The sequence below is a fragment of the Melanotaenia boesemani genome, chromosome 16 (genome assembly GCF_017639745.1).
Source record: "Melanotaenia boesemani isolate fMelBoe1 chromosome 16, fMelBoe1.pri, whole genome shotgun sequence".
NCBI lineage: Eukaryota > Metazoa > Chordata > Actinopteri > Atheriniformes > Melanotaeniidae > Melanotaenia > Melanotaenia boesemani.
The window spans coordinates 15980678-15992914 of NC_055697.1; the positions used below are offsets into that span (position 1 = coordinate 15980678).

At 41.5% G+C, this 12237-nt stretch overlaps 1 protein-coding gene across 2 annotated transcripts; it reads left to right on the forward strand.

The window, feature by feature from the left end:
* Window positions 1-332: 332 nt before the first annotated feature.
* Window positions 333-12178, forward strand: LOC121656066 (titin homolog). Of its 2 annotated transcripts, XM_042011079.1 has the most exons (2): window positions 333-10549; window positions 10872-10993. In XM_042011079.1, exons 1-2 carry the CDS (start codon window positions 503-505, stop codon window positions 10872-10874), a joined length of 10050 nt encoding a protein of 3349 aa, XP_041867013.1. In that variant the 5' UTR covers window positions 333-502; the 3' UTR covers window positions 10875-10993. The 2 variants fall into 2 exon arrangements, with proteins under 2 accessions (XP_041867013.1, XP_041867012.1); XM_042011078.1 differs by having other exon boundaries at window positions 333-12178.
* The last annotated feature ends 59 nt before the right edge of the window (window positions 12179-12237 follow it).

A 12237-nucleotide genomic window follows, 5' to 3' on the forward strand; every position in this document is an offset into this window, starting at 1 on the left:
CTACTATTCCTCTGAACATGCAGAGGTGGCTCACATGCCTCACAATTCTGCATCTTATATGAGGTCATCACACAGTCAACATAGCATGAGTCAGGTCAACTGTAGCTCTAACTTCTTTATACACAGTGAGTTTAGTCCCTTCAGGGTATGGAGGGAACGTAACAGGTTTCCTTACCAGCAAGGAGACGTTTCTGGCTTTATGCACTGTTCAGAATTTCCTAAATGGTATGAGACACCAATATACAAAGAGCTTTCAATTGACAATCAACCACAGAGTTATTTTAGGGGTATCAGACACCCCAGGAATAACCTGGCACCTGTAGCTACTCAAACTTCTTCACGCTCCACCTCAACATCCTCGGTTCTGCAGAAAGCTTCAGCTGTAGAGAAACGATGTGAATCAGAGTTGGCAGGACATTTTCCTCACAGGAAGAGGACCCAAAGTCTGGGAAACCACAAACTTCCGTCCCAACGCCCATCAACTGCATCACCTACTATTGAAATGTCTCGACGTGTCAGAGACACCATCAGCACTGTCAAAGCGCTCCAGCAAAAAATCAAAATGATGACAGAACAAAATATCACAGCAGGGGTGATAACAAATCAGCAAGGAGCTCTTTATAGGGATGATCATTCAATTCACTTTGGCAACAACACATTAATGGTGGAACCAAATGTTTTTAGCAGTAACACAAGCACAACTCCCTTTAACATCAGCCAGCTGCTCACACCTTTGGTCCATGCACATCAGGAAACAGAGACATCAGCTTTCCAGCAGTTTGAAGTTTCCCCTCAACCAGTGGAGCATGCTCCAGTGAGAGCTGAAAGCAGGGGAGCCACTCCCGATGTCAGGATGTCCAGCTACAAATCTCGAGCCACAAGCCTACTCTTCAACCTCAAAGACAACAGGAAGAGAGTAAAAAGCACCTACAGTCCCACCAAATTTAAAGGCTTGGATACAGTGGATAAAAGCAAACAGTCTTCAGTACAGGAGACAAAAGAAACTGTTATAGATATCCCTAATTTTCCTGGTCCAGATATGCAGTTTCTTCAGCTAGAAGAGTCCAAAAGGACAAATGCCGCTGTAAACCAGTATTACAGCCCTGGACAGTCACTTACTACTCATAACTGTCAACCTGCAAGACTAAATACAGGCCAATATCCAGAAAACACTGCAAATGATTACCAGGCAGTTCAGATGCAAGGTCAGACAGTTCATCACTCGGGGTTCAGTGGCTTCATGCCTGAAAATTACACTAGCAATCAGCTGGCTAATGGACAGAATCCCCATGAATATTTAGTATCATTTACTCCCTATAAGCAAGGTGTGATAGAAAATGATGGAACTTTGGGAGGACCTAAACAGCCTTATGTGACTATGAACACAGCAAAGCAAAATGCTGACAACAATCAAAGCAGAGAATATTTAATAAGCAACACAAATTCTGAACAAGCTTTTAATGAAACAGTGGGAAGCATATTCACAAAGGTGGATAGATATGAGCAGCTCAGTGTTAACAAGCATGAATATAATGTTTCCTTACAGGATAAGTGTAGACAAACAATCCGCCAAGACAAAGAAAAACTCATAATGAAAGCAGTTGTCTCTCCATCAGATCAAGAGACAGCTCCTTCACTGGAAAGGTTGAGAAAAGAATATCTGCCAAGTCAAAATAAAGAACTTGAGAAATTAGAGTTGAGGGAGAGTTTTAGTTTTGGGGCATCTTGTCATAACATGGCTGGTTTGATCAAAACAAATAGTTCCTACCAATTGCAGGGCCAGCAAGGACAAAAGGAAAATGGATTAAAAGATGTTAATTTAACATATAGTGATGATGACTACAGAAGAAAACACGAGCTTTATTCCACAACAGATAAGATACAAAAAACAGGTCAGATAAAACAATATATGCCATTCTCAAAGGCATGCGAGATGCAACATTTACAGCAAATAGAAGCTAAACCACAAATTGAAAATGATATTCAGAAAAATTCTTTATCTAATCCAGACCATGTACTTGTCCCCACAATGACACACCAGGTCAAGGATAGACAGCTCAGTGACGTCAAGGGTGAACAGCTCATGGCAGAACAAAGAAAAGCCCAACACACTCCAGTCGATCTGGCAAAAGCTCAGCTGAGGGCTCAAGTAGAGCAGCCGACAGCAGAATCAGCTGGGTTAATGTTAGCAGCACAGGTTGATTCAGAGAAAATCAAAACAGAAGACTCCGAATCAGAGCTGCCGAAGCTGGAGACTGTGAGACAAGCCAAAGAAGAGCACATTAAAGAGGAGAAAAAGATAAGAGAACAGACTGAAAAATCAAGAGAAAAACAACCAGAACAGGCCAGAGAGGAACAGACTAAAGTTGAGGCAACCAACTTAACATATAAGAAAACAAATATTAAAGAGAAAGAAAAGGAAAAGAAAATCCATGTACTTGACATGACAGAGAATCAGCGTAAGCAGGTCAAAGCTGAACAAGCTGAAACAGAGAAATCTATAGAAGAACACATAAAAACTAATTTAGAAAAGACTGAGCCATCTGGGCCAGAAAGAATAAAGCAACATAAAAATGAACAGGCCACAGATAAAAGGAACACTACAGAGCAAGTTGATGAAGAACAGTTGAGGGCAGAACAATTTGAAGGAGAGCCAGAACAAATCAGGACCAAAAAGGTTAATGTAGAACAGGCTGGAACAGAACATGGAAAAGCAGAACAAAGAGACGAGATAAGACAGACACAAAGCAACCCAAAACATATGAAAACAGAGGAAGTTGAATTGGGGGATGTCAAGACAGTGAACATTAAAACTGAGGATGACAGACAAGCTAAGACTGAGAAAGATTCAATTCACATAGCACTAGTAAATGCAGATAAGCCTGCAACACAGATATCTACAACCAGAGATACAACACTTGAAGAGAGAAGAGCACAAGAGGCTGACAAAAAGTTGGAGAAAACCAAATTAGAGAAAACTAAAGCAGAACTATCCAAAACAGAAAACCTGCTGGAGAGGTCAGCTAAACTCACAGCTAAGTTAGCAGCAACACAACAGGTCAGAAGTGAACCAGATAAAGTTGAGCAAGTTAAGACAGAGTTAGCTAAAGCAAAAGCAGAGTTAGCCAAAATAAAGGAGAAAATGAAAGACAAACAAAAAGAGAAAGTCAAAACTAATCTGGTCTTAAAAGAGAATGACACTTCAAATGACAGTGTTCCTGTAAGGACGCATCTGGATAAAAACAACAAACAGGAGCTTGCAGTGCAAATTCAAACTGATAGAGTGGCTGATGATTATGACAAACTCAGAGAAAAATATGGTTTTACTAGTTCAGTATCATTAGGTAATAAAGTGTCAACCACAGAAAGTGGTCCTTTAAATGATGCCAGTAAAACAAAAGTTACACCTACTGATAAAGTTGAGGAAGAAAATGAGAAATTAAAAGATGGACATGGTCCTACAAGTCCATCTATGATAGCTAACAAAGATAGTAAGGACAAAGTTAGTAGCTTTAAAGACAGCGAGGTGACAGAAAGTCCACGTGTTTACAGTGAATCATCTAAAGAATTAAAGTTATCCAGTGTTAGCTCTTTTCCTACTAGCAGTAAAAGAGCTAATGAAGGCAGTGTTGCTGACAAACATAAAAATGACAGTGTTGAAAAATGTGACTCTTTCAAAGATGCTGTTTCACAACAAAGAGATCCTGATTTGGGTAACCTGCACCCCACTGAAATAAAATCTAAGTCAACTGAGCACAGTGCAGATCCAGAGAAACATCTGCATGTTACCCCACCCAGAGTTTTGCCCCATAAAGAGAGAGCTCAGACCAAGCAGGAAATCCTGACCTCTAAAATCAAAGCGCATGCTGAAAAAGAAATTTCAGCTATTAAAGAGAAGGGTTTTGCCCTACGAGAAGGTTTTATAGGCAAAAGTTCTACCAAGCCGTTTGCAGGTCAGAATTTTAACATTCGACAGAGGCCGCCATCAGAGGAAATGTCTAATAAGGGTGAAAGCACAGTGTCTAGTAGTCTTTCACTGAAGTACCAGAAAGAGCCACCAGGAGTACAAATGGAACCAGCCAAGCTTGTTTCACCTCTTAGTTCTGCAACCATACCAGTTAAGTCTGTAATAACTACCACTCAGTTAGCAGACCATTCAGAAAAGCCAAGGAAATCTAACCAGACCATGAGCACAACTGATGGATTATTGGTACAGAAAGAACTTGGAACCATATCAGCAGTGCAAAATAAAGAGCCGGCATCAAAAGACAATCAAGGAAAAGAGCAAGGATATCATGGAGAAATCTCTGGAAAACTGCAACAAGAACTTGACAATAATCAAGCAACTGACAGTGAGATCAGGAAAAGGACTGAGGATCCAACACAAGCTACACATGTCAAAGCTGCAAGCTCGAAACCCTTTACCACAGAAAAGGCTGAATGTAAAGAAGCAGCTTATGAAGACTCAGCACCACTGAATATTGAAACTGGCCAGAGGGAAGCCTCTGAAGCTGATAACAACTTGCAGATCATGGGTATAATGGTCACTGTACGAGAAAGGAAACCGTCTGTGAACATTGATCAGGGGAATAACTGTACTAAAAAACAAATTAATGTAATGGATTGCAGTAAATCAGAATTAGATCAGTGGAATCTTAGCACAGGCCTAGAAGAAAATACACCCACAAAGGTGGCTAGCTTTGTTAAAGATATGGTTGTACAGAAAACTGATTCTACAATAGGGGCAGATCAGGCTCAAGTTGAGCAAAATAATCTTCCAGAAAGTTTTCAAAAAACTTCAGCTATGGAGGCAACAACAAACATGTCAGGTAGTGTGACAGAGAAAGAGACAAGTCTCCAGAGTTCAACTGTAAACGCAAAACCCAAAAGTGAGACACAACCAAAATCACTTACCAAAGATGTACCCTTAACAGCTGTTGGTGCTAAAGATAAGGTTTTGGCTGACACTCAACCTGCTGTCTTCAAACAGGACACAGAAACAAAAGAAAACACAAATAAAACAGAAAAAGAGAACTTGTCAAAAAGCACAGGGCAAGTGAAGAAAGAGGAGAAAGATCAACAACAAATGCAAACAGCAAACGTCAACGAGAATTTTACTGCCAAGGTGGTCAACAGTGGAAGCCACAGCAATAGAGCTCAAACTATCAAACAAAACATGTCAGTGAAAGATGATATGACAGCTACTGGAAATAATTCCCATTCCAGTAACATAGATGGCCGGAGTGCACCCCTACCAGAGGAAAAGAGGCATGACTCCATGATTCCCTCCATTACTTCAGCTGAGAATGAAAACCAACATGTGTCTTCAAAACTGAAAAATAAACAAAGATATACTGAGAATAACAGTCAAGATGATGACAATGTTCATATTGACAGCATTGCCATCAGAGTTGTGCCAGCAGTAACTGACAAGGACATCAAGAAAATGTTCACCTCTGACATGGACACTGACAAAAAACATAAACTTGATGTAGTATATGCTTGTGAAGAAAAAGCAAACTCATTAAGCGATGAACATTGTTCCAAAGACTTGACTCCAGCAAATAGTGAGCAGATGAAAGAAAGTATGGAAAAAAAATTAGCTGTACAACATGTGTTGTCCAGTGTAAGACAATTGTCTGACTCAAACAAAATAGGCAGTAAACAGAGTACCACAAACACAGCCAATAATGAATCTGACAATCAAAAGCCTGAATCCAGTATACAGACAGTGGATGAAGACTACTTCCAAGTACAAAGGATAACAGAAACACACAATCAGTCACATAACAATACTATAATTGTTGGAGATAATGTTGCAGACACATCAAAGGAAAGAGAACTTCAAGAGTTGCTACCAAACAAAACAGCTACCAGCAATGAATCATGCAAAGAAGGCAAAAGTGAGACCTTTGGATTCAGTGTGGATCAAAGGGATTGCAAAGAAGATAAAGCAAGTCCGGCAAGCTGTCAAGATGAGAACAGAAGAAAAAATTTGGAAACAGAAGATCCAACTCAAGATTCAAAACTCAGTGATGGCTCCTTGGAAAGATGGAGTAAAAATGGAAAAAAGGAGACTAGTCAACCTAACCAGATCAGAAGAAAACAAACAGACACCCTGACAAGTTTGTCAGCAACAGATAGACAGGGTTCAAGAAATTCACACCCAACAAACACAAATACAGTTGAAGAAAAATCTGAACCCAAACTAAAAACAAAAGAAAGGGTTTCCACAATACCTGAGATATCAGCAATTGCAGACTATGCCAGATTAAAGGTAATTGTTTCAGATAACAAAGAGGTAAACCCAGTTCAGGAATTCCCACCCAACAAAAAGGAAGGATTCTTTCCACTAATACAGACTCGTCATAGCAGACGTCCTGTTTTCACTGTTGATCCACAAGACCTGTCTGTGAAAGAGAAGAGTTTGTCAAATAAGACAGAGTTGAGCAGCAAAGTGAATAAAGAGTCCAAAGCACTAATATTTCCCATCATGGGTAAGGACCATCAAAGAACTGGGATGTTCAAGCTTGGAGACAAAGAAAAACAAGAGAAGATGCCTCTAGATGTCAAAATGAATGTAGATATATTAGACAATGCAGCAAAATATCCAGATTACAAAGGCACAGACAAGTCATCAACAGCTCAAACAGAAATAGATGGAGCTTGCTCCCAAAGATCAGATCAAGGTACTGTTCAGCGAAATAATCATTCTTTGGAAGCAAAATCTTCCTCCCCTGCAGCCAACAAGACAAAAAACATATCTGAAGGATTTACATATTTTGTTAGAAATTCCCCTCCACATTCAACTTTAGGACAAATGCAATACAGAAAAGAAAACACAACACATCTAAGGAATGATGAGAGGACTGAGCTGCAACAAGAGAAACACATGGGGACTAAGACTGAGGGTGACAGGAAAGAACAAGTAAATAAAGAAAGGCTCACTCCTCAGCAGGAAGATATCAAAACAAAGCAGCATGATAAAAGACAACTGGAGGAAGAGTACGCATTTAGAAGTGAAAAGAAGCAAAAAGAAGAAAAAATGAAAATAAAGCATATAATACAGGAAAGTAGAGCTTCGTTGGCTGAAGAAGAAAGGAAAGCCACTCAAAGAGAAGAGGAGAGGAGAACAAGAGAGCGTGAAGCTGTAGCTATTATGATAAAGCAAAAGCGAGAAAACCAAAGACAAGTAGAAGGAAGAACAGGAGAAGAAAGAACAGCAAAACAGAGTGAGGAGGAAAGATTTGATCAAAAGTCAGAAAAAATACAACCAAACAAATGGAAAGAAGAAATTAGACATCAAAGAAGAGCAGCAGAGGAAGAGCAAAGAAAAGCTACACAAGAAGAACAACAGAGAAGAGATGTAGAGGAACAAGAAAGAACTCCAGGAGAGCAACACAAAAAAGATGCAGAGGAGCAGCAAAAGAGAGCTTCACAAGAAGAGCAAATGAATACAGCTGCAGTGGAGAAACAAAGAAAAGTTGCAGAGGAGCAACAGCAAAGAGCAACAGAGGAGCAAAGGAGAAAATTTGCAGAGGAGCAACAAAGAAAATCAGCAGAGAAGCACCAAAAAAATGTTGCAGAGGAGGAGCTGAAAAGAGTAGCAGTGGAGCAACAGAGAATAGCAGCAGAGAGGCAACAGAAAAGAGCTGCAGAAGAGTGGCAGAGAAAAGTTGCAGAGGAGCAACATAGAAAAGCAGCAGAAGAGCAGCAAAAAAGAGCAGCAGAGGCGAAACAGCGAAAAGCAGAAGAGCAAAAGAGAAGAGCTGCAGATGAGCAACAGAGAAAAGATGCAGAGAAGCAACAGAGAAAAGTTTCAGAGGAACAACAGATAAGAACTGCAGAGGAGAAACAGAGAAGAGCAGAAGAGGAGCAACAGCAAAGAGCTGCAGAGGAGCATCAGAGAAAAGTTGCAGAAGAGCAACAGAGAAGAGCTGTAGAGGAACATCAGAGAAAAGTTATAGAGGAGCAACAAAGAAGAGCTGCAGAGGAGCATCAGAGAAAAGTTGCAGAGGAGCAACAGCGAAGAGCTTCAGAGGAGGATCAGAGAAAAGTTGCAAAAGAGCAACAGAGAAGAGAAGAGGAGCAACAGAGGAAAGTTGCAGAGGAGCAACAGAAAAGAGCTGCAGAGGAGCATCAAATAAAAGTTGCAGAGGAACAACAGAGAAGAGCTGAAGAGGAGAAACAGAGAAGGGCAGAAGAGGAGCAACAGCGAAGAGCTGCAGAGGAGCATCAGAGAAAAGTTGCAGAGGAGCAACAGAGAAAAGTTGCAGAGGAGCAACAGCGAAGAGCTGCAGAGGAGCATCAGAGAAAAGTTGCAAAGGAGCAACAGAGAAAATTTGCAGAGAAGCAACAGCGAAGAACTGCAGAGGAGCATCAGAGAAAAGTTGCAGAGGAGCAACAGCAAAGAGCAGAAGAGGAGCAACAAAGAAGAGCAGAAGAGGTGCAACAAAGGAAAGTTGCAGAGGAGCAACAGCGAAGAGCTGCAGAGAAGCTACAGCGAAGAGCAGCAGAGGAGAAACAGAGAAAAGTTGCAGAGGAGCAACAGAGAAGAGCAGAAGAGGAGCAACAAAGAAAAGATGCAGAGGAGCAACAGCGAAGAGCTGCAGAGCAACAACAGAGAAAAGTTGCAGAGGAGCAACAGAGAAGAGCAGCAGAGAAGCTACAGCGAAGAGCTGCAGAGGAGAAACAGAGAAAAGTTGCAGAGGAGCAACAGAGAAGAGCAGAAGAGGAGCAAAAAAGAAAAGTTGCAGAGGAGCAACAGATAAGAGCAGAAGAGGAGCAACAAAGGAAAGTTGCAGAAGAGCAACAGCAAAGAGCTGCAGAGCAACAACAGAGAAAAGTTTCAGAGGAGCAACAGCGAAGAGCTACAGAGGAGCATCAGAGAAAAGTTGCAGAGGAGCAACAGAGAAGAGCAGCAGAGAAGCTACAGAAAAGAGCTGCAGAGGAGCAGCAGAGAAGAGCAGAAGAGGGACAACAGCGAAGAGCAGCAGAAGAGCACCATAGAAAAGTTGCTGAGATGCAACATAGAAAAGTTGTAGTGGAGCAGCAGAGAGGAGGAACAGAAGAACAGCAGAGCAGAGCTGAAGAGGAGCAACAAAGAAGAGTTGCACAAGAGAAACTGAGAAAAGTTGCTGAAGAGCAACAGACAAAGGTCGCAGAGGAGCAATATAGAAAAGTAGCAGAGGAGCAACAGCAAAGAGCAGAAGAACAACAGAAAAAAATTGCAAGGGAACAACAGAGGAAAGCTGCACAAATTGAGGAGCAAAGGCAACTTAAATTGATCAAAGATGCAATGCTTACTGATATTGTGGAAGGAGCGAAAAGACTATATAGAGAACGGGATGAATCTTACATTTCAGAGGACGAAACGGTCATGCAGATTCAGGAGCACATAAAAGTGCAGGAGCACACTGACGAGCAGAAAAGAACATATAAACCACATATGAGAGAAAAATGGACAAAAACTCGAAATGAAGAAGAGGAAGAGAAAGAAGCTGCTGAAAGAAAGAAAATCATGAAACAAGATGAAAAAGAAGCCAAATATGAGAGTACAAGACAACTTAAAGACAAGAGAATAACACAAGAATCAATAGCTAACAGAGACAATGAGATCCAGGCTAAAATGAAAGATGAAAACTTTGCATCTCAAAGAGAAAAGGCAAGAGCAGCTCAGATGGAGAAGCAAAAAAGAGTGGCACAGAAGATGGATGGTCTCCAGTACTATGCCATTGCTGACACAGAGAGGAAACCAAGAGAAAGACAGCAATTCTCTCCATTACCTTCACAGCAAGGAAACAGCCCATTAGAGCTTGAATCAGCTGATAAATCAGCATCACATCCCAGGCCTTATAGACTACCTGCATCTCCAGCTCCATCTCTTCCCCGTTCCAACACTTCTTCTCCTGCTTTAGGGGCAAAGCCCTCAATGTTCAGAGTAAAGGATAATACTTTCAGAGGTTCTTCTCTTACCAAGTCAGTCAAACCATGCTTCCACAAGAGCTTTGGGGAAGATTTCAGGGTTGGTTCACCTTTGGACAAGTTTTCAGATAGAGGAGAGGATGAGCAGGAGATAATGAGACGCAGTGCTGGAACTCCTATCCATCCTGACACAGGCTCAAACCGATTCACTGCTGTCAATGAATCCTTGACCCTCTCAACAGCATCATTACAGAACTACTCAACCTCCACTTCTCATCACAGGCCCTATTCCAGGAGAAGTATTGTTATGGATGAAGATGAATCCCGCTCTGTCATCAGCAACATCTCAGAGGATATGGAGAGCATTGCCACAAGTGTTGCAGATCTGGCAGATGTACGAGGCCTGACTGACTTTGACAGACCAGAGTCAGCCTGTAGCTTTAGCAGTGATGTGTCTCGTTCTATGGGTAAGCCTCCAGCAGTTCCACCAAAGAGTGAGAAAGCCTTGCGCAGGGCTCAGAGACTAACCTCTCGAAGGATAAAGAAAGAGCTGTCCAAAGTTGCAGCAGGAAGCCCTACTGGAGTTGAGAAAGAAGTATTGAATGTTCCCTCCTCTTTCACTGAGGTATGCTCGTCCAAACGCCATGCTGTGGCTTCTCCTCACTTTTCCCCACCTGTCTCCCTTGCTCATGCTCCAACACTGGGATCTAGCATGCCTTCCTCACATGCAGATTCCCAGTCATCTTCACAATGCTCTTTCCATGCTTCCCCTCATGCCACTGGTCCAATCTCCCTTCCCATTCCTGTGCATCATGCTGCCTCCACTGTTTCCCTCCCTGCTGTGTCTCCTTATGCTTCTGGCTATACTTCCCAACCTGCTACTCCTAAGACAGTTGCTCATGTTCCCTCTTCTCCCACTCTCCAACATGCCAATCATCCAATTCCAGTGACACAGTACCATGTAGAATCAAGCCGGTATCCCCAGTCCTACTCGCTGACCCAGCGCAAGGTTCTGCAAGACCTCGGTTCTGGTCAGTATTTTGTAGTGGACCTGCCGGTTCAAGTCAAAACAAAGACTTTCTTTGATCCTGAGACAGGAAAATATGTTCAGTTGAATGTGCGTGAGTCCGGCCAGAGCATCTCACAACCTCAGCCCCAGCAAACATGCCCACAGCCTCAGCCCCAACCCCAAACACAGCCACCACAGCCACTCTCCCAAGCCTCTACAGCTGGCAAGCCTTTAATGCTTTACCAAGGTTATAACAGCTACCCTCAAAGCTACCAACAAGCAACTATCAACCCTGTGCAGACTAACAAATCATCAGCTCCTATGACTCTCAACCAGGAGCGACTGCCTCCAAGAACTGCTGAAGTAGAACAGAACTCTGAAGAGCATTGCTACAGTCCAGAGAAAACACCATACATGGACACAGTTAATAATATGAAAAAACCATACAACCCAGCATACAGCATGCAAGACTCGTATGAGTCTGAGGCAAACAGCCAGCTCGCAGGAAATTCAGTTTCTGAAAAAGATAACGCAGTTCCCTTACAATATCAGCCCAGAGACATAATTACCATGAGTGAACTGGACGATTTCATGGAGGTATCTGATTGGTGAGAACAAATACTGGTGTAAATTATGTCATAAAATAAAAATAGCCAATATCATACAATGTATGGATCATAATGAGTCTTTTTCAGGGGAAAATTGTTATCTTTGTTTTGTAGGTTTTAAAAGTCCCTGTAACATGCTCCTAAATTGCTGCTGCTTTCTTTAGAGTTTGTGTTCTGTTCTTTATTTATTGTTTTTAAATGTCACCATTCCATTTGACTTTTGAATGTGCTAAGATTTGTCTCCTGTATTAACTGTATCGTTAGCATGTTGCATCATACTTACAAATACCTTATACATCAAACAGCACCTGCCCATATCAAAAGTGCTTAGATGCTTAAAAAAAAAGTTCTACGGAAACTGAATATCATGTTTAGATTTTCGTCTTCATCTTGCTTGAGGTACCAATCTCTTTGGCAAAATTTATTGCATGAAATATTAAACCTAAAGTATCACAGATATTTAATGGTATAAACCATAGTTTGTGTATTCAGGAAATATGTCAAAATGATCAGATGGTGATGTAATTCTTGATGTTTTAGTCCATTTTGTAAAGTTGGAAATTTGTGAGAATGTTACTGTGTTGCTGTGAAACAGAGTAGTACATGGACTTATTCAATAAAAACATCCTTGAGTTAACTCAGTCATTTATCCTCAGTGATTGTCTTTCAGATTATTGTGTGAAGGTTGTTAATAAA